At 38.9% G+C, this 23,433-nt stretch overlaps 1 protein-coding gene across 1 annotated transcript in view; it reads right to left on the bottom strand.

Moving 5' to 3' along the window:
- LOC122735808 (mannosylglucosyl-3-phosphoglycerate phosphatase-like) overlaps positions 1 to 15,279 on the bottom strand; it is a 76,170-nt gene extending 60,891 nt beyond the window's left edge. Inside the window, exons 1-2 of the mRNA XM_043977602.1 lie at positions 15,092 to 15,279; positions 217 to 368 (exon numbers count right to left, since the gene is read on the bottom strand). Coding sequence (XP_043833537.1) covers positions 217 to 368; positions 15,092 to 15,279 — 340 coding nt within the window. The remainder of the gene's footprint in view (positions 1 to 216; positions 369 to 15,091) is intronic.
- Positions 15,280 to 23,433: the final 8,154 nt, after the last annotated feature.

Here is a 23,433-nt window from a genome sequence, read left to right as displayed (position 1 = left end):
CCCTAATTCTGCATAATCAGCTTACACAACATCTTCCTTCCAATAATTTGACAATGTAGAAAGAACAGCATAATATTTAAATTAACAAAATATAATACTACCTATTATCATTTGTATGGGATTTATTATGCTTTTGTCTTCTTACAAATGGAAACAACCTAAAATATTGCTGTATAAAGTATTTTATTAATTTCAATAAAAATTATATTTACTTACCAAAGACTGCAAAGTGTACTCCCAATTCATTTAAAATAGGAATCATGTGTTTTCCTTTTGTTATTGTACTTAATACTGAAGGATTTAAGCAGTCTCCACTAAAAATTAAAAGTGGATTCAGGAAACTGAACTTTTTCACAGTTGTTGCAAATCTAAGAAAAACAGAATTTTTCACAATGTGGTTAGATAGATGCCTTTTTAATGGAAAAAATAAGTTAATGTAAAAGAAAATATTTACTAATATAATACAGTTTACATAAAATATTTTCTTGGAATTGTAACAATTAAGGGCATTAGAAAATCTCTAAATATTTTTTGTAGAGTAGCAGCTAGGTGGCGCAGTGGATAAAGCATTGGCCCTGGATTCAGGAGGACCTGAGTTCAAATCCGACCTCAGACACTTGATACGAACTAGCTGGGTGACCCTGGGAAAGTCATTTAACCCTTACTGCCTGGTCAAAAAACAAAACAAAACAAAATTTTGTGGAACAGAGGAAAACCAAATACCTTCCAATTTTGAGTTTGTTTCCTAGATGTTGCAATGTGTTGCATTTGGAGTTTTTGCTGTTTATTTTTTGTTTGTTTTGTTTTGGGCAGGGGAAATGAGGGTTAAGTGACTTGCCCAGGCTCACACAGGTAGTAAATGTCAAGTATCTGAGGCCAGATTTGAACTCAGGTCCTTCTGAATCCAGGGCTGGTACTTTATCCACTGCGCCACCCAGCTGCCCCCAGCATTCGTTTTTTTAAGGATAAACTGCTAACCAATAGACACTGATATTTAATAGTCTGAAAAGTGGTCTAAAAAGTAAACTTTAAAGTCTATAACATTTTTCAAATGACTTTTTTGATTTAAACTGAAGGACATTATTTTTTAAATGATGTTGAAAGGGGCAGCTAGGTGGCACAGTGGATAAAGCATCCACCCTGGATTCAGGAAGACCTGAATTCAAATCCTGCCTCAGACACGACACTTACTAGCTGTGTGACCCTAGGCAAGTCACTTCCCTCATTGCCCTGCAAAAAAAAAAAAAAAAAGAAAGAAAGAAAGAAAAAAGATGTTGAACTATCCAAAATAAAAATAGTTTGGATAAAGCAGTAATACTCAAAATATATTTGTATATATATTTTATGTATCCACTTTATATTTATGCTATATATACTTATAATATGTAAAATATATGTGTGTGTGTATGTATGTATGTATGTACACTTATGGTCTCCTCCATTAGAATGTACTTCATACTCCTTTTACTGGAAGGGATTATTTCATTCTTTGTACTTATATCCCCAATGCCTAGACACTAAGGATAGTGCCTGGCACATAGTAAGTGCTTAATAAATGCTTATTGATTAATATTAAGTACAAATAATATACTGAAACTTAAAATACATTAAAAATTAATGCTCCCCTGGGTACTGCTCCACAGCAGAGGGAAATGTGTTTTATATTCTGCTTGTCTATTTAAATTTAATTTTTTACTTGGCACTGGATATACAATCTAGCCATTTATACAGCTTGTCTCTTCTCTTTAGGGTATTGGTTCTTAAACATTTTATGTCATGGAATTGTTTTGCAGTCTGGTGAAATTCATGGAACTTTTCTAAGAATAATTTTTTTAATAAATTAAAATATATAGGATTATAAAGGAAACCAATTATAATAAAATGCAGCTATCAAATTATTAAAATAACTCCAAGGTAAGAACTCCTGCTTTACAGTCTTATCTAAACATGTAAATGAGTCTTCACTACTTTTCTACTGATAAGCATTCTTTTAGATAACTAAACTATTCATAGAATTCATAGATCTTAGAGATCATATAAGCCAATCCCCTCATTTTATAGATGAGGAAATGGGCTAAAGAACTGGTGTCCATTGCTATAATTTTCATTCTCATCTCCAATAGACGAATGCTCGTTAATGTGACTATTTCCTCTCTAAGTACAGACTACAACCCAACCCCAACTTCCTATTCTGTGCAATTCCAGTTCATGTTCTCCCAAGAAGCCTACACAATGGATTAACAATGTGCTGGAGGCATCCTTCCAGTTCTTTTTAAATTTCATGATTATCAGTACTGAACTCAGGGTCAATCATATACCAAGAGATCTCCTCTCCTTACACAACTTCTTAAGCATGCATCATTGATGGATAAATACTGAAGTCTACTTGAAACAACCATGAGTTGTTACCCTTTGAGTCACCTGCAACCTCATGGACTGCCTAGCCTGGCCTCCCAGCAGGAAAAAGAGGAAAACATCATTATTCCCCTTCCCTAAGATGCCTACATGCTGAAAGGACTCTATCTTGAGAATTGAACAGGTAGACTGATAAAACTATCTTAACTTATTTCTCAATGATTAACAAACTCCCACCCTCACATACCTTCCCTAGTGATGCAGAATACCCAGCGATTATTATTCAATCACTTCCTTTTATTATCTCCACCCCCAAAACCAATCTCTATAATGTCACATTCTTATGCTGTCTGAGCCTACCAATGTATTCTCTGGAATGTTTTCTCTATAGGCAATAAACTTGCTTTCATCTGAAATCTTTTCCTTTCAAGCTCCTTCCATTTTCTGGGTCTCACAGAAACAACAGGGAATCCCTCTGAAGTGACAGTGTTCCTGGCTACCCTCTCTAGCAGTGCTTGGATTTTCACTCATTCCCCTTAATTCAATGGTTGAGTTTGGGGAGTTAGAATATTCTTTGCTCCACTATGCCACTGCAAACTCATCCTTTTACCATCATCACTCAATAACCTTTCCTCCTTTGAGGTTCACACAATCCATATCTACCATTCAATTAAAATTCTAGTAGCTGTTGTCTACCAGCCTCCAGGTCACTCCCCATTTTTTTCCTCCATGACTTCAGTGCCTGGTTCACAGTTTTTCTCACCTCTCCAACTTCTGTCCTCATATTAGGGGGACTTAAACATGCATACTGATAATTCCTAAAACACTCCAACCTCATAGTTCCTCAACATACTAATTCACTCTGACTTACTCCTTCACTCTACCTCAGCTATATACAAGCATGGTCATATATATCCTTGATCTTGCCATCACCCACAAATGTACCCCTTCCATGTTTTTGAATTCTGAAATTCCCTTATCTAATCAAAATTTGTCTTAATTTCATCTGTCTGTTTTACAACCCCAAATTCTGTCCTCTGTCCTCATTGTAACCTCCAGTCCCTCAACCCCTCAGTTCTCTCAAGTCATCACCCCCTGCCATAGCTACATTCTCCTACCTTCCCTATCTTGACCCCTTGGTGAACTAGTTCAACTCTATAGTGTAGAGGCCTCATAAGTTCCCTGACTTCTAATCTAATCACCAATCTTGTCCTGCTAAACTGAGGCAAGCTAGGTAATGCTAGGCCTGGAGTCAGGAAGACCTGAGTTCATATCCAGACTCAGACACATACTACCTGTGTGACCCTGGGCAAATCACTTAATCTCTGTTTCTCTGAGTTTCCTCAACTATAAAATGGGGATAATAACAATACCTAACTTGAAGGGTTATCTTGAGGATCAAGTGAGATAATATTTGTAAAGCACTAAGCACAGTTCCTGGCATATTGTAAGTGGTATATAAATGCTTATTCTCTTCCCTTCCCAAAACATAAGCCCTTTATTACTTTTATCATCTACTCCCTTTGCTCTGATTCATATGGTTTTGTATTATTTTTTTTTTACTTTTTTTGTGAGGCAATGAGGGTTAAGTGATTTGCCCAAGGTCACACAGCTAGTAAGTGTCAAGTACCTGAGGCCACATTTGAACTCAGGTCCTCCTGAATCCAAGGCCGGGGCTTTATCCACTGTGCCACCTAGCTGCCCCTCATATGGTTTTTAATAGAACTAAAGAAAACCCCCAAAATTTGCTGTCTACATCAACTACAAATTTGTTATATAATGGCAGCTTGGTGGTACCAGTGGATAGAGCACTGGCCCTGGGGTCAGGAAGATCTGAGTTCAAATGTGACCTCAGCCATGTAACGATTGGAATGACGCCACCTGCTGGATACTTACTGTAGAAGAGTTCTGCCCATGAAGCGAAGGTCTCTGAGGGCAAGACCAGGAGTCTTTTCTTTGGCGGGGAGGAAGTGACGCAGACTAGTGGGAGGAGGAAGGAAGAGACTGGCGCTGACTCTGGGGCTCTTTCCTCTGGACTCTGGCGGAGAAGGGAGCTAGAAATGCGCTCTCCCTTTAATAGATAGGAATCTAGGCCTTTCTCTCTCTCTTTACCAAATTCTTATTCTCCTTAATAAATGCTTAAAAGTCTAACTCTTGCTAAAGCTTGTAATTGATTGGCGACCACTCATTAGATATTTTAGACAGACTAGCAAGAATTTTAGCCCTTAACAGCCACTTGACACTTACTAACTATGTGACCCTGGACAAGTCACTTAAGCCCCTTTTGTCTCAAACATCAGGGTCATCTCCAGTTGTCCTGATGAATATTTTGCCACTGAACCCAGATGGCTCTGGAGGAGAGATTGAGGTTGGTGACTTCACACAGCTCTGCCTTACTTAAATCCAATTCCAATTCACTGCAAGTCATGACATCACCTCCCAATGTCATGGTCCTCTTCAAGAACAAAGGACAACAAGTTATATAATATAAACCGGGCCCTCAATGTAGCAACATAATACAACCTTAACTGATTCACCATCACTTTTTTTTTTTTTTTTGCGGGGCAATGGGGGTTAAGTGACTTGCCCAGGGTCACACAGCTAGTAAGTGTCAAGTGTCTGAGGCCGGATTTGAACTCAGGTACTCCTGAATCCAGGGCCGGTGCTTTATCCACTGCGCCACCTAGCCGCCCCCTCACCATCACTTTTACCACAGCAGCTCCTAGGGACCTTTCCATCTCTTCTCAAATCTCTTGTTCCTTCCCCTCTCCAACCACCCTCTCAGATTAGAACTGAAAAAACTGAGGCCATTTGCTAAGTGTTCTCTCTTGTCTCCTTCTCAGCTCACATCACTCAGTTCCTTGCTATTATTATCTTCTTCACCGCTGTCTCACATTAAGAGATAGTTCTTTTCCTTGCCAAGGCAAACCCCTCTACACACACAAGGTGTCCCATCCCATTTTGTCTTTGCAAGCTGATTGCCTATTCTATCATCCCCATGGTCTCATCATGCATAATTTAATTAATTTATCTTCAATCTCTATCTCCAATGCTTGTGTCCTTCCATATATAAATATGGTCATAGCTCCCCCATTCTCAAAAAATTTCACTTGATCTATCCACATCTGAAAATTACTATTTCATATCCTCACCCCTTTTGTGGCTAAAATCCTTGAGAAGGTCCTCTAAAATCAATACTTCTACTTCATTTCCTCTCACTCTCTTCTTAACTTTCTATGTTCTGACTGCCAACTTCATTGCTCAACTGAAAATCAATTAATTAAGTTTTGATTTTTAATATGAATTTCTGGGTCATAAAACAGTTCATGATCATGCCGTTTTGGGGGGGGTTGTTTTTTTTGCAGGGCAGTTGGGGTTAAGTGACTTGCCCAGGGTCACACAGCTAGTAAGTGATAAGTGTCTAAGGCCGGATTTGAACTCAGGTCCTCCTGAAGCCAGGGCTGGTGCTCTATCCACTGTGCCACCTAGCTGCCCCTATCATGCAATTTCAAAAGTGCAATCTACTCTACTCTTTTTCCTATTCAATTCTGAATCCAACTCACTGTCTTATGCCTGTCCCAAATATATATGTATGTGTGTATACACACATACACACACACACACACACACACACACACACACACACACATCCTAGCTCAGTGAACTGGCCATTGAAAATTTTATGCCAATCTCAATAATACACATTTTAATCCAATTTTTTCCATTTTGATTGTTAAATTGATGCCTTTTGAGGATTATGGACTGCAGTAATCTCTTGCTGAAGTCATTTGTTATGCAGCAAAAAATTATACTGGGTGCAAGCATGGATACAAAGAAGTATAAGACAACCTCTATCTTCAAGGATATTATAATTAGTCAGAGAGAGATGATTATAATATAAAGCAATATATAACATATTATAACAAATAACAAGAGTAAATTTAAGAAGTTTAAAAAAGTTAAATCAGCTCCAGTGGGGATTATTAGGAAAGTTTTAATCAAGGAAGATGTGGGCAGTACTTTGAAGAATGAGTAGGATTTGGGGGGGAAAAAAGCAAAGCAAGAGGAGGGCATGAGCAAAAGCCTGGAGGCAGAAAAGGACATGGTATATTCAGAGGGCAATGAGCTGATGTGTTTGGAAAAAATATGCATACAGAACAGTAAGAAAGAAACCTGAAAAAGGTAGGTTGAAGCTAAACTGTGGAAGGCCTTAAATGGACAAATAACTAAGAGAACAGTAGTACCTTAGTAGAAGGAACTGTTTTGGGATGGATGATCTTTAGTCATAGAATGGTAACTTTTAAGGGATATAGGATAGGAATGGAGAAGTGTCCAAAAGGCAGGTGAATATGTAGAATCAATTGATCAACAAACACCTACTATTTACTTTATTAGACATTGAGGGTACAAATACAAAAGTGAGGCAGCCCCTACCCTCAAGCAGTTTATATTCTAAAGGGGGGACAGAATATATACTCCTACACTATATGTTTTAATCTAGGAAACCACAAGGATAGTTAAATCATTCACAATTCCTCATCAAGCTGTCACTATGTACTGTGAAGCCACAGGGCAAAAGATTGTCATAGCCTTTCCAGTATTGATTTAATTATTAGTCTGAGAATAAGAGCAAGAGGTAGAAAATGTAGGTATGGGGAGAAGGTAGGGCATATGGCAAGACTCCTGGTAGAACCTGGTGTCCTCGTGGATAGATAGATGAAATATGAAGCATGATCTGGGTCCAGGCAAATGTACTATATTAGGTCACTTTTCATCCACTAGAACAGTTTAGTTCCAGAATGGATTCTTTTTAAAAAATTTAATAAACATTTTTTAACGTTTTGAGTTCCAAATTCTAACTCTCCCTTCCTCCTTCCACCTATCCCTTCCCTGAGACCGTAAGCAATGAGATATAGGTTATACATGTGCGATTATGTAAAACATTTCCTAATTAGTCATTTTGTATAAGAAAACTCAAGTAAAAGAAAAAATAAAAGAAAGTGAAAAATAGCATGAGTCAATCTGTGTTCAATTAATTTCAGTTCTCTTTTGGAGGTGAATAGCATGTTTCATCATTAGTCCTTTGGGATCATGTTGGATCACTGGATTGCTAAGAATAGTTAAATCATTCACAACTCTTCATCAAGCTGTCACTGTGCACAAGTTTCTCCTGGTTCTGCTTACTTTGCTATACATTAGTTTATATAGATCTTTCCAGGCCTTTCTGAAATCATCCTACTTGTCATTTCTTAAAGCACAATAATATTCCATTACAATCATATACCACAGCTTGTTTAGCCATTCCCCAGTTGAAGGGCATCCCTTTGTTTTCCAAATCTTAGCCACCACAAAAAGAGCTGCTATAAATATTTTTGTAGGGGCGGCTAGGTGACGCAGTGGATAAAGCATCAGCCCTGGAGTCAGGAGGACCTGAGTTCAAATCTGGCCTTAGACACTTAACACTTACTAGCTGTGTGACCCTGGGCAAGTTGCTTAACCCCAATTGCCTCACTAAAAAAATAAACAAATAAATAAATGTTTTTGTACAAATAGGTCTTTTTCTCTTTGGGGGGGATATAAACCTAGCAGTGGTATTTCAGGATTAAAGAGTATGCACAGTTTTATAGCCTTTTGGGCATGGTTCCAAACTGCTCTCCAGAATGGTTGGATCAATTCATAACTCCACCAACAGTGGATTTGCATCCCCTCCAACATCCAACATTTTCCTTTTTTGTTCTATTAGCCACTCAGACAGTGGATTCTTAAAGCTGAGAGGATTACTCTTCTGTTGTGGAGGAGCATGGTCTCTGGAGCCTGATGGACAATGATGCCTTGGAATCTGCCAAGGAACCAAAGTAAGGTCATGGACATATTTAGATTTAGGAATCATCAGTATAGGTATGATAGTTAAAGTCATGGAAGTAAATAAGGGATCATTCAGGGAATGAAGAGATAAAAGAACAGGATACTGAGAACTGAACATTAGGTAATATAAACATTTAGAAGAAAGGGAGATCATATGAGCAATGAGATAGAGCGCTAGACATTTTCTCTGATCCCTACAACCTCTCAAACCTCTCCAAAACAGAAATTATGCACCAAAGGATAAAACAACTTCAGCTGCCTCCATGGTTAGGGTAACTGATAAATCTTATATGTGGGAACATTTCAAAGGCCACACAACTACCAGACACACTTAGATTTGTATGATGGGTACAAAATTCTTTAAGGATAAATTGCTCACCAATACACATTTCATGACCTAGGGGAAAAAAACTCAGTGTTATCCCACATGTTCATATTATCAGTGAATTACCTTCTAAATCCCAAATCCAGTGGCCTTTTCAATCCCCATTTTCTTTGGCATCTCCACAGCATTTAACAATAAAACACTCACTTTTTTTCTTGAAACTTTCTTTGGTTTTCCTGACTCTTTACCAATTTGTTATTTCCTTCTGTTCCTCTAACCTATCCTTCTTTATCTCCTTCACTGCCTCGTCTTCCCTATTCTATCCCCTAAGTTTGTTACTGACCTTCTGTTTTTCTCTTTTATTTACTCTGTTTCAACTCTCATTTATTCTCTGATAATCATTATCTCTAGTTCTGACTTCCCTCTAAAACTTGTTCTGTATCTACCTGCCTGAAGGAAATTTCTACCTGAATGTCTCAGTTGTATATCAAATTCAAAACAAGCAGGTTGGACTAGGCAAGTCAATTAATAAACATTTATTAAGTGCCTACTATGTGCCAGGCACTCTGCTAAGCACTGGGAATACAAAAAGAAGCAAAAAGATAGTCCATGTCCTCAAGGAGCTCATTTTCTAATGGGGATGACCACAAGTAAACAAATATGAACAAACAAGTGATTTACAGGATAAATAGGGAATAATTAAAAGAGAGAAGGCACTAGAATTAAGAGAATTGGGAATGGATTTCTATAGATCATTTTAGTTCAGCCTTGAAGGTGAGAGAAGCTAGTAGGTAGAGATAAGGAGGGAATGTACTTCCAGGCCTGGAGGACAATTAGAGAAAATGATCAGAGATGGAATTTCTTGTTCATGGGAAAGCAAGGAGTCCAGAGTCACTGGATCAAAGAGTACATAGCAGGGAGTAAGGTGTAAGAAAACTCGAGAAGTCGAAGCAACCTAGGTCATGAAAGGCTTTAAAGACCAAACAATAACTTGTAATTGTACCTGGAGACTAAAATCTGAAATCACTAGAGTTTGATGAATGGGGGGCTGGAGGGTGGGGGAGGGGGGAAGCCACGAAATGATTAGACCAGCACTTTAGGAAAAATCACTTAGGTAGCTGGCAGAAGGATAAAATGGATTAGGGAGGCAAATTGCAGTAATCCAGGTGTGGGGTGATGATGGCCTGCACCAGGGTAATAGCTGTATTACTTTCAACTCTAAAATCCTAAAATCCCATACCTAAACCTGAAATGATCCAACATCCAAACCAACTCCTTCTGATTTCACTATTTCTGTTAATGGTACCACTATTTTCTTAGACACTTGCTTTTGAAACTTCAGAAAAATCTTAGCCTCTTCCTTATCTCTTGACATCTAGTCACCAAAATTCAGTTGGTTATTTCTCCAAAAAGCTTTCTTTTTATTTCTACCTCTACTTGAGTTTAGGTCTTCATGAGTGCTTGGTCTACTGCAACATTTTTTCCCAGAAATATCCCTGACTCTTCCCTTTCAATTAATGCTACATACCATTATCAAATAAATCTTCCTAAAGAATAAATTTAATTGTTACTCTCCTGCAAAATTTTTTTTAAATCAAAAACCCTTCAATAATATGTCATTAGGCAGGCACTCATAGATTTTCATCATTATCTTTCCTATTAAATCTAACCCCTTTCTAACCTTCCTGTTTCTGAAGCTTCACAATCTTGGAGTCATGCTTGACTCTTCACAATCCCTCATCACACCATATCCAATCAGTTGCCAAGCTTTTGATTCTGTTTTGTAACTTTCTCAGTCACAACTAAAGTAGACAACCTATTCAGACCATCATGATTTCTCATTGATGCAACTGCAGTGTTTCCTTGAGAGAGAAAGTAGAGAAAGAAAGCTATAGAACAAGATCCCTAATGGATCTTAAAACAAAACCTTTAAATAAAATATTAGCAAGTAAGCTATGACAACATATTAGAAAGCTTATACACTGTGACCAAGTTGGATTTATTACCAGGAATGCCAGGTTGGTTCAACATAAGAAAGATCATAAATATAACTAACCATGTTAATAGCATAAATAACAAAAAACGTGTGATTTTATCGAGATGCTAAAAGACTTTTGAAAAAATCCTACACTAATTTATGTAAAAAACTGTTGGGGCAGCTAGGTGGCGCAGTGGATAGAGTACTGGCCCTGGAGTCAGGAGGACCTGAGTTCAAATCCGACCTCAGACACTTAACACTTAACTAGCTGTGTGACCCTGGGCAAGTCACTTAACCCCAACTGCCTCACTTAAAAAAAAAAAACCTGTCAATCATAGATTGACTTTTCATTAACAGAAAAATATTTACCTAAATCCAAGAGCAAAAAATATATGTAATAAAGAAAAGTTAGACGCCTTTTCAATAGGATAAGGAATAAAAACAGACTACCCATTATTACAACTATTATTTAACATGGTGCAAGAAATGGTAGATATAACAATAAGACAAAAAAAGAGAGAAATTGCAGGAGTAAGAAAAGGCAAAGAAGAAATAATGATCACTTTTAGAAGATGATATGGTGGTATATATAACTCTGGAGAGTCCATTTAAAAATTAACTGAACTAATTAATAACTTGAGCAAAGTTGTAGGACATAAGATAAAGTGACATGGAAGAGCTTGAAAGAGAAATCTCATTTAAAAGTCTACAGAATCCATAAGATATTTGGGGGTACATCTAACAAATTCACCTGGGGTCTACATGAACCTAACAAACCTAAATGATTGTAGAAATATTAATTGATCATAGGTAAGTTGAATCAATACAACAAAAATGACAATACTACCTAAATTAATTTACATATTTAGAGTTGTGCTAATAAAATTGCCAAAATAATATTTTAGAACTAGAAAAAATAATAATACAGTTTCATATGGAGAAAACAAAAGCTCAAAAATCTCAAGGTTGATGATGGGGGGGAAGTGTAAATGGAAGGGGGCCCCCCCCATCAGCACCAGATCTCAAACTGTAATACAACACATTAATCATGAAACCAATGTGTTACTGGAGAGAAAGAGAGGGAGAGAAGTCCAGTAGGATGGAATTAAGCTTACAATAGTAGTTGTTTGTTCTTTGTTCTCAAAGAGGATCACAACATGGGGGAAGTGATGTCATGACTTGCTGTGACTTGGATTTAAGTGAGGCAGGACTGTGCAGAGTCACCAGCATCATTCTCTCCTCTGGTGCCATCTGAGTCCAGTGGCAAGGTAATGATCAGAACGACTGGAGATGGCCCCAAACACAGTGGGAACATACAATAGATAGAAGTAAAAAAATACAGTAGCATAGCTTTTGAGAAACCTAAGACTCTGAAACTGCTTGGAAAACTGAACAGCAATCTGTCAGCAATTAGTTTTAGACCCACACCTCATACCTTAAAACATAAGCTCCAAAATGGAGCTCCTAATTGGTCTCCCTGACAAAGTAGAGAAAGAAAACTACTGAAGAATATCCCTAGTGAACAATGATACCATCTATTGATAGATAAGATCAATAGATTGATGTGTACCTGTGTATAATTTTACCATTAGTTACTAATATGCAAACTTCAAAATTATCTGGGAGCCAGTTTTTCACCATCCACCAATAAGAAACTGCTACCCAAATAATTGGAGTCACAGGTGACCTGGGTTACTACTCCTTCTGAGAAACTTCCTGAAAAAAAGCCCTGTGTACCTCAGAGGCTAGCTAGATGGCACAGTTTTTAGCTCCTAAACTTAGAATCAAGCTAGGTAGCATAGTGGAGAGACAGGACTGAACAACAACAAACTTGAAATCAATCAGACTTGAGTTTAAATCCTACCTTGGACAGTTTAAATTTAGCTTCAATTTCCTCATGTGTAAAATGGGAACAATTAATAGCACCTATTAGTCAAGAAAATAAGGTTTAAATACCTCCTTTAATCCTTATTTTGTTTTATGTGGCCACAGACAAATTAGCCACTTGCTCTCAGAATTCATTTCCTCCTCTGTAAAGGGGATGACAATAATGGAAGTGTGGGGACCAATTTTTAATTAGGGAGTGCTAGCTAAGCGGCTCACCGCAATATTGGGGCAAGGAAGGAGACCGGCAGCTTCCCTCAAAACAGAACAAGATTTATTTTAACAAGAACAAACTTAAAAAAAAAACACAAACAGGATCAGTAGGATCAAGAGAAAGGAAATAAAATGGGGAAAGGGAAATTATAATACCTGAAAAAATACCACCGCCAAGGAATCAGCTGAAAATACACAGCAGAATGCCTGTTGCTCTCCAGCTTCCACCTAGAACACCCAATTCTCCTCCCCCAAACCTAGAAACACCCCACACAGCACCAGCCAATGGGATGGCCGCTCTGACAGTCACATGACTGCCCTCACTAGGCTTCCAATCATTATAATTTTGCCAGGCCCAGGTTGGCGTTGGCTAGTGGTGATGAGTGAGGTGCCAGAGCCCTGGCAATGGCTACAACCAGAGGGTGGAGCACCGTGCGGTTTGCGGAGCCATAGGCCAGTGCCCGCTGAGGTATAAAAACCTCAAATAACAATTAATTCTTTACATAAGTTCCCCTGAAGGGTACTTTGAAGGTCAAATGAGAAAGTCAACAAGCGTTTATTAAGCACTTTCTATATGTCAAGCACTATGCTAAGCACTGGCAAAAACCAGTCCCTGCTCTAAAGGAGCTTACAGTCTAATGCGAGAGAGATCATGCCAACAAATATGTACAAACAAGATATATAAATCAGAGAGAATCTCAGAGATGGGGACATATACAAGAAATGTTTCAAAAACAGAAATGACAAGACTTGGCAACTTATTAGATAAGGGGAGAGGGAGGGAGTCAGAAAGAGACAGAGAGAGAGAGAGACAGAAAAAGAGAGAGACAAAGAGACAGAGACAGAGAGATGCCTAGGTAAATGAGAAGGGGAAAGTCTGGGGGACAGTTTTGGAAATGTTGCATTTAGAATGCCATGGGGACAGCCAGTTAGAGATGCCCCAAAATCAGTAGTTGGAGATGAGAAAGTGAAGGTCAGGAGAGGGGTTAGGACAAGCAGAGTGCAGTGCACAGAGATAGAAGCTGACGAGATTACCAAGTGAAACAGTATACAGCAGGGCTTCTTAAACTTTTTCCACTTGCATCCTTTTTCGAAGGAGAAATTTTTATCCAGTCCCAGGTATATAGGTATAGAAAATAGGTATGTATAACCTTTTATTGTTGCCAAATTTTTGTGAACCCCACATTCAGTTTACATGACCCCATATGAGATCAAGACCCACAGTTTAAAAAGCTAGGGTATAGAGGGAGAGAAGAGAGGCCAGAGCAGAGTTAGGAGACCCACAGGGTGATCACACTGCAGCAAAGGAGACAGAAGCAGTGGTCAGACAAGTAGGAGAACCAGGACAGAGTATTGACATGAAAAAATAGAGAGTATCAAGAAGCAGAAATTGATCAACTGAGAGTTCAAGAACAATGAGTGTTGAGAAAAGGCAATTAGATTTGGCAGTTAGGAGACTGATTGTTCACAATTTTGGAGAAAGCACTTTCAGGTGAATGAGGTTAGAAGCCAGGCTTCAAAGAGTTAAAAAACAAAACAAAACACCTGACAGTAAAGGAAGCGGAAGCACCTATAATTAGGACTGTTGCTGCTGTTGTTCAGAGCAAAGGATTTTGAAAGCTGGCCTGGAATATTAAGTGACATTTATGGAGAACATTAAGGTTTGCAAAGCGCTTTGCTTATATTCACAACTGACCTTCAAAACAACTCTTTTGGAGTGGATACTTCTCTTATTTTTATCTCCATTTTATTTCCAGAAGGAAACTGAGGCTTAGCTAGAGCAAGTATAGATAGATAGATGATAGATAGATTAGATAGATGGATGGATAGAAATAGATATGTGTATGTATATGTGTGTATGTATATATGCACACATACACATATACATATATGCGTTATATGTGTGTGTGTGTGAGTATGTATATATATACACATATATTTATCAGTTGTGCTGTTTTTTTCCTCTTCCTTTTTCTTTTTTTGTTTTTAAAACTACTATTACATAAGATGGATCTCTGGGAAGGGGAGAAACAGCAGTAGAGAGATAGATACTTGGGGAAATTATAGTTATATCCAAGACAAACGACAAAAATAGAACTTTTTTTAAGAGTAATTCAGAGCCATGTGTCCTAATTCCCGACTTCGCCACATCGGGAGTTCTGGTAAGGTGGCGGAAGCGGCCTGGGGGGTCCCATCAGACCAGAGAAATCTTATTCTCCGGAGCTTTGCGGGGTCAGCAGGCGGTCAGCGCTGGGCAGCCGAGCTCTCTCGGCCGGCAGCTGCCCTGGCGGGCCCTGACTGGCTGGGGGCAGGCCATTAAGGCTCGGCTGGCCCAAGTGTCAAGTGTGACCCCGAGTCCTGAGCAGCCCCGAGGCCTTTGAGGCCAAGGGCGCCACTCGGACCTCGCCCCCCCCCCATTCGGTTCCCTTCCGGACCCGAGGCTGCGGGCAGAGAAGAGGGCAAGTAGGTACCTGGCGGCCCCTCCGACGGGCTCCTCGACCCTCGGGTCTACGTCGTAAACATCGTTAAAATGGAGGATGGTGAGGTCGCTGGGGCCGTTCTCTATGCACAGGACTTCCGTGGCTAAGGGAGAGACCTCCACCTCGGGCTCCAGGGGAGGAGGAGACGCAGACACAGGGACCGAATTGGTCGCCTCCATTTACCCAAGGTGATCGATGGCGCCTGCGGCGGCTGCCCTCTCCAGCTCTCCTGCGGAGGGCTTCAGCTCCCGGACCACTGGGCAGTGGCGCAGGCGCGGGAAGCCCACGGTCGCGTGACCTGCACGTGCCTTAACCTTCCTATCCCCCTCCTTCCTACTGCGAAGGTGCAGGGGTCGGGGTGCGGGCTAAGGGTGGAGCGGGAATGGGGACCGTTGCTGGGATAATAACGGAAACTTAGGGCGGCGGTGGTCGCCTCTTTGCAGGATATGAGAAAAGCATGAACCTGAATGGCTAAAGAGTTTTAAAATACCTGGTTTTTGTTTGTTTTAACCCTAACTGTTGGGCAAATAACTCGGCATTAATACCCCCAGACCGTGAAGAAAGGCCGTAGCAGTGCGTTCTCCATTTTTGACTAATAATAAGTGCAAACCTCTTTTGCAAACTGAGCTCCCCCGAACCTCTCCCAAACACCAGCGAGGCGCAGCCTGCAGTCTGTCCCAAGAGTGCTCCTGGGGTCATGGGTGAAGAGCCACGTGTAAGGGCTTCGAGTGCGGTGGCATCAACCCCGAGCAAATGGGGGCCTCCCAACCCTACGTCAGGATGTGTGTGCTGCACCGCAGCTTAGCTCTAAGTTAATGAGAAACACGTTCTAATGTATTTTTATTTATTTTGTTAAATATTTCCCAATTACAGGGGGGTGGGGTGGAGGCAGATGTTTGACACCTCTGATCTAACCCAAGCCCCTCATATTACATACGAGGAAAATGAGGTCCAAAGTGGTTTCGATGGCCCAGAATCATAGAGTAAGTGTTGGCTACCGAAGTCAAAGCCAGTCCTGCCTGTATTTTCTACCATAGGGCTCTATTGAACCTGAAGAGGCTTGCTGTTTTTAAGTAGGGAAAGGGTAGAAGAAGCAGAGGACCTAAAATAATCCAAAATAATTGTGACCTGAATAATTACATTCGCTTTAGGCTAAATCTAATTTAGAGGATTGTTTTCATGGCTACCAGCATCATCTAGTATATTTTATTTCATGTATTTAAAAACAGTATTCTGTGAAGAGCTCACAAAAGAATACATAACAAAAGTATAAGAACCCCTGTATAAGAGAGTTGCTGGAAGTTTAAGGGACTCACATTTTCTGTCAAGAGCAGGACTTTAATCCAGCTTTTTCTACTTCAAGCCCTAGCAATTAAATAATTTTGTTAGCTTTCTAGTTATTACCCTGTAACAACAAATGTTTATTTAGCGCTGTCTGTGTCACCAGCACTTCAACTAGGTGCTCTAAAAAGATGTAGTTTAGAGGGTGATTATCTAAATTAGAATAGCCCTTCATTCCCTCCCAGTTCATACTGACTAGTTAATTTTACACTGAAACATAACTTTATATTTTGTCCAAAGCCTATAACAACAAGCCACTTCCCTTGTATAGTAATAACATGTCCCTGAAGTTAAACATGATTGCTTCAAAACAAAACAAAAAAAACCCAAAACTGAACCTTTTCATGGAAAGTTAAAAGTATAGTTACATTTATAGAAAAATAAATGAATTCTTAGGACAAGTTTACACAGTTGACTCAACTTAGACCGGAAAAAAATGTGCCTGAATAATTCAGCTAACCATATCTTAGTAATAAAATGAGTAGTGTAGTTTAATAATTCAAATTTTTTCCATTTTACTTTGACTAGTCTCTAGCAATTTGCCTATTTCATTTTTTAAATTTCTCATCCACAGTCTACGTTTTCGTCATTTTAAAATTCCAGTATTTTTATTTTTAGGTATTATGTCAGTCAGTGGGCATTAAATGCCAGGCATTGGGCATAATGAGATAATCCCTGCCCTCGAGTTTACATTGTGTTGCTGTTTCATCCTGTTCAACTCTTTGTTAACCACTATGGGGTTTTCTTGGCAAAGATACTGGAGTGGTTTGCCTTTTCCTTCTCCAGCTCATTTTACAGATGAAAAAATTGAGGTAAACCAGGTTAAATGATTTGCCCAGGGTCACACAGATAGTAAATGTCTGAGGCCAGATTTGAACTCAAAGGAATCTTCCTGACTCCAGGCCCAGCACTCTATCCATAGTGCCACCTACGTTCACAGTATAGACTATGTAAGAAATAAATACGCAGTGCTTTAGGAGGGAGATATAGGGAAACACAACAACTCTTGAAAAAAAGTGATGCTTGTGCCATTAAGGGAACTATGGGTATGTTAAGAAGGACAACATTCCAGACATGGATAACCATCTGTGTGATGATAACCAGAGTGGAAAGATGACCTATGACTTCACAGAAAAATGTAAACTTCCTTGAGTAAATGTAACAGCAAAAGAAGCTCCAGCTATCCCATGGGAAAACTTGCATGTGATTCCAGGCCATTCTGGTACTATGCCATCTTTGTTATGTTTCTATATACCTTACCTGGCCTAGGGTTGGTGTCAGGATGCATGATTTTACTTTGACCTGCTGCCTGTTGTAGATAAACTCTCCCCAATTATCCTAATTAACCCTAATTAAATCTATTAATAACCAAGCTGGTTTGGGGCCCTCTTTCTTCAGTATCTCAATATTCTCTTGGAGATTATGCCACCCTACAATTGGCATCATTAGGGAAGGACAGATTCTGCCACCTTACACCATCTGCAAAGGTGGAAAGGCATGAATGTAAGCAGATATGTCATGATAAGGGTCATTGGCAGGTGGACCAGTATGTAGTGTTGAGTGGAGGAGAGGAGTTAATGTAAGCAACTTGGAAAGGTCAACTAGAGCTAAATTGTGAAAGGCTTTAAATGCCAAACAGAAGAGTTCATATTTTATCCAAAAAAGGGGGAGTCACTGAAAATTCTTGAGCAGAGGAGTAACATTGTATGAACTGTGCTTTAGGAATATCAGCTTGGTAACTATATGGAGAATGAATTTGAGTTGGAAAAGACCCAACTGAGAGGCTCAGACTAGAGTGTTTATGCTGTGAAGCAGGCGATGTAGAATGCTTAGAGCTTAGAGCTTAGTCACACATCAAAGACATGGGTTTTTTTTGTTTTTTTCAGTTTTAAAAAATTCTTTTCAATTTGTCACACGTTTACACTCAAGCTTCCTACCCCTAAGTCCCTGCCTCAGACTTTCATTTAATAGTGCAGTCAGATAAAGTTACTTCAGTATTAACTAGAATTTTGCCCTAGGTTTAAAAAAATCAGATCACTTCTTTTTATTAACCGCCCCCCACAACATATGGATCAGATGATCAAACTGACATATCTTTTCAAGTACCCAGAAACATTTCAACTGTTCAACTTCCAGAAACTCAAGACCTGCTTGTCCAGTGTTTCTATCCACCTAGATACTCAGAGCCATCATGTTCTAAACAAGCTCCTGGTGGTATCTCGTATGGTATCAACAATATTCTTCCACTAGAAGGAATTATCTGATTGTTTCCATGACTCTGGCTATGTCATATAGTGTTGTGCTTCATGCCACCCAAAACCAAAGGACTAAATCAAGTGGGATATTCCATCTCTCAATCTGGAAAAGACAACCACCTCGTAGAATCCTTTAGGCTTGACTTGTCTTGCCACTGAACTTCAATGACTATGAAAGAGAGTGAGCCTGACAACTTTATGCAACTCTGTCTCATAAATCCGATTCACTAGAGCGTCAAGATATCACCCCATGATGTCATTTGTCCTCTTCAAAATGAAGGACAAACAACAGAGGAAAAGGGTGAACATGAGAGATGTTAAGGTGGAGACACTTGACCATCTGTGTTTCCAGGTTTATTACATATTAATCCCCTTCATTCTCTAATCTAGCCGAACTGCCTTCTTGCTGTTTCTCACACATTGCATTCTATCTCCTCTGTGCTTTTGCATATTCTGTCCTCCATGCCTCACCTTCACCTCTTAGAATCATAAGTCCTTCAAAATATAGCTCAATAAATATATATTTAAATATAAATATATAAATATAAAATATAGCTATTTGAAGTTATTTCTTATTCCCCAGATGCTCTTTCCTACCCCATCTAAAATGCTCTATTTACTTTTTTTTTTTTTAGTGAGGCAATTGGGGTTAAGTGACTTGCCTAGGGTCACACAGCTAGTAAGTGTTAAGTGTCTGAGGCCGGATTTGAACTCAGGTCCTCCTGACTCCAGGGCTGGTGCTCTATCCACTGCGCCACCTAGCTGCCCCTCTCTATTTACTTTTATACTTTGTATATACTTCTGTGTGCACATGTTGTTTCTCCAGGTAAAATGGTAAGCTCCTTGTATCAGGGATGTTTCATTTCCTTCTTTGTATTCCCAGCACCTAGCATACAAACACATGGTTGGTTGGTTGTTGATCATTCTCAAAGAGGACTAAAATGACATCACTATGTTGGGGTAAAGGTATAGTATCTCTAACTGTGGCTCATCAGACCAACATGTGTTTGGAAGGCCCAACCACAGATCAGGCACAAATAGTCCAAATAAACATTCAGAGTGCAGATGTCTCTAAATTTGTGCATCTCACTTTTCTTTTGGGCTGCTGCAATTCTGCTTCACTCATAGAGCACAGTGCCTTTTTTGATGTGGGCACACCATTATGGGTAGTCCTTTGCCAGTGTCTCCCATGTCATGCAATTGATTCCAAAGTTCTTTAGAGAGACCTTAAGAATATCCTTGTATTGCTTCTTCTGACCTCCATGTGAGTACTTGCTTGTATGAATGCTCTGTAAAATAGTCTTTTAGGCAAACATATGTTTGGCATTCAAACAATTTAGCCAGCCAATCTTAGTTGCACACTCTGCAGTAGAGTTTCAATGCTTGGCAGTTGAGCTTGAGAAAGGACCTCAGTGTCTGGTACCTTATCTTGCCAGGTCATCTTCACAATCTTCCCAAGAATTCAAATGAAAACAATTCAGTTTCTTGGCATGGTGCTGATATACTGTCCAGGTTTCACAGGCATACAACAATGAGGTAAGAACAATGGCTCTGTAGACCTTGGTTTGGTAGACAAACCTCTCCTCTCTCCCACTTTTCTTCAGAGCCTCCTAAACACTAAGCTAGCTCAGCAATGTGTGTGTCAATCTCATCATCTATGTGTACATCACCAGAAAGGATACTGCCAACGTAACAGCACTGAAAATTTCTTAATTTGCTGCAATTTAGGGTTCCAAGTATGAATGGTGTGGTGTTGGCTGGTGTAAAACCTATGTTTTCTGGGTGTTATTAGGCCAAAATTAGCTCAAGTTGTAGAGAATCAATCTATATATACTCTATTGCATCTCAGCCTCAGAGACTGCACTGAGTGCACAATCATCTGCTAATAAGTTATACGCCAACTTTCCCACTACTTTAGTCTGGGTTTGTAGCCTTTTCAAGTTAAATAATTTACCATCAGTGCAGTCAGTGATCTTGATATCATTTTTGTCCTTGTTGCTAATCATCATCCGAAACTTCACTGAATTGTATTCTTTTTGCTTGTGGAGCATCTTGTGTTGATGCTGATAGCTGCTGACTATTCAGGGTGCTGGTTGTTGAAGGCTGGGGTGGCTGTGGCAATTTCTTAAAATAAGAAAATGAAGTTTGCCTCATTGATCAACTCTTCCTTTCACTTAAAATCTTAGAAGCCATTATATGGTTATTAATGTTCTTGTTTCAATATTATTGTGTCTTAGGAAATAAGGAAGCCTGAGGAGAGGAAGAGAGCTGGGGGAAGGCCCATTGATGGAGCAGAGTACACATAACATTTATCATTTAAGTTCCCTGACGTATATGGGCACAGTTGATTGTCCCCCAAAACACAATAGTAAAATCAAAGATCACTGATCACAGATTATCATAAAAATATAATAATTATTAAAAAGTTTAAAGTATTGTGAGAATTACCAAAAATGTGACATAGAGACACCATGTGAGCATGTGTTGTTGGAAAAAATGGCGCCACAAGACTTCAATTTATAAACAAAACAAAACACATACAAAAAAAGCCAAACCCACAATATCTGCAAAGCATAATAAAGCAAAGTGCAATAAAATGACATGCCTAAAGTTTTGTCTTTAGGGAGTATGTCATTATTAATATTGGGGCTAAGAACCCTAGGGAGAGGCAGATAACTGTGTAGGGAAGATGTAGTTTTAGCATAGTTGTCTATAGCTGTTAACCCCCGCCCCCCTCCCCCATACTCTTTAGAAAACAACCAGGATGTTCTCTTGAACTTAGAATAAGCATGGTTGGGTTTTTTGTTTGTTTGCTTTGTTGTTGTTGTTATTGGGTTTTTTTTGGTTTTTTGGGGGGTTTTGAGGGGCAACGAGGGTTAAGTGACTTGCCCAGGGCCACACAGCTAGTAAGTGTCAAGTGTCTGAGATCTGATTTGAACTCAGGTCCTCCTAAGTCCAGGGCTGGTGCTTTATCTACTGCACCACCCAGCTGCCCCCATAAGCATGATTTAAAACAACAACAACAACAGCACAGACTTTGGAAATTTGTGACAGATGTGGAGAATGGTAGTAGAATATTAGTATGAGAATGAGAGTGTTAGTGGACAATATACTAATTGGTGGTGAGACTCTCTGTACATAACTAAACTACAATAGGCCTAGAGGATAGGTGCAGTCCATTGTCATATCCTCAATTGAAACTTTTCCAGCTTGGTAGGACCTGTTAGAATTTGCATTGTGTTGGCATAACGTTCTAGAATTCAAAGTACTGAAAAGTTGTTTTAGGCTTCCACATTGATGCATTGGAGCAAAAATTTTGTAAAGGATAAAAATGACATTAAAATGCTTATTTAATTAAACTTAGAGGGAAATTACCATATAAAATTACTTAAAATGATTAGTGTGCTTTTTTCTTTTTTTTTAATTTCACCTAATATGATTATTACATTGTTCTACTTGTTCTGTCAGTCATAATATAAAGATTTTGCTGACAAGTAGGTGTGTCTTGATTTGCAATGTAGATATTTCTCCTGAATAGTTGCATATAAATCAAGTTTTTGAAAGCCATATTAAATTTTATATGTATTATGGGAGCTTGATTACTTGTAGAAACCACTGGTGAATCCTTTTGGAATGAAGGAAAATAATTAAATGATAATTTATCTGTTTAGCTGTATATCCTAAAATAGGATATACATGTTTTTTGTTTTCCTTTTTGTTATATAAACTTAACAAGCATCAACTAATATGAACATTTTCTACATAAAGAAGAAGGGGACCACATGTGGAATCATGAATCTCTCCTACATATAGCTTGGTGACTTGTAAAAACTATATTTCAAATTTAATATTGTAGCTCTAATACCATCTTGCTTAAATATGTCCCTTTATGAAATTCCTTATGCTTTCTTTTGTGTATTTTTAATAATTCATTGATTATTTTTATTTTCCATCTTTTCAAGTATTATGATCACCACTCCCTCATACTCCCAGCTCTTCCCTCCCTAGAAAAGAAGGAAGGAAGGAAGGAAGGAAGGAAGGAAGGAAGGAAGGAAGGAAGGAAGGAAGGAAGGAAGGAAGGAAGGAAGGAAGGAAGGAAGGAAGGAAGGAAGGAAGGAAGGAGGGAGGTAGGGAGAGCAAAAAAGAAAAAAGAAAGAAAAGAAGAAAAAGAAACAACCCTTCCCTTGTACCAAATAAACATAGTCCTGATAAACAATACATGTCAGTCATGCCTGAAAATCTATAGCTTATTCTGTACCTGTAGTCCATCCTATTTTTGCTAAGAGATCAAAAGGATAATTCATCATTCATCTTCTGGAGTTGTGGTTGGTTATCGTGTTGATCATAGTTCTTAAGTATTCATAATTGATATCCTCTGCAGTGCTGTAGTCATCTTATAAATTGTCCTCCTGGTTCTGCTCATTTCACTTTACATCTTCAGTTCATACAAATCCTCCAGGTTTTTTTTAATTCATCTGCTTTGTACATGGTTTTATGGCTCAACTGAATATTCCATTACATTAAGATAATTGACTCAGTCCAGTTGCCCCAATTTGTAGGGATTCATTTGTTTCCAGTTCTTTGCTACCACAAAAAAGTGCTACACAAATTTTTTTGTACATAAAGTTCCTTTTTAAAAAATCTTTTATCTCTTTCTCTATCCCTAGAAGTGGCATTGCTGGGTCAAAGGGCATGCACACTTTAGTGACTCTGAAGCTGAATTTCAAATTGCTTTCT

Source organism: Dromiciops gliroides, chromosome 1 (genome assembly GCF_019393635.1).
Source record: "Dromiciops gliroides isolate mDroGli1 chromosome 1, mDroGli1.pri, whole genome shotgun sequence".
NCBI classification, from domain to species: domain Eukaryota; kingdom Metazoa; phylum Chordata; class Mammalia; order Microbiotheria; family Microbiotheriidae; genus Dromiciops; species Dromiciops gliroides.
Note: the sequence above shows the minus strand (reverse complement) of the source record. Positions and strands in the feature narration are given on the sequence as shown.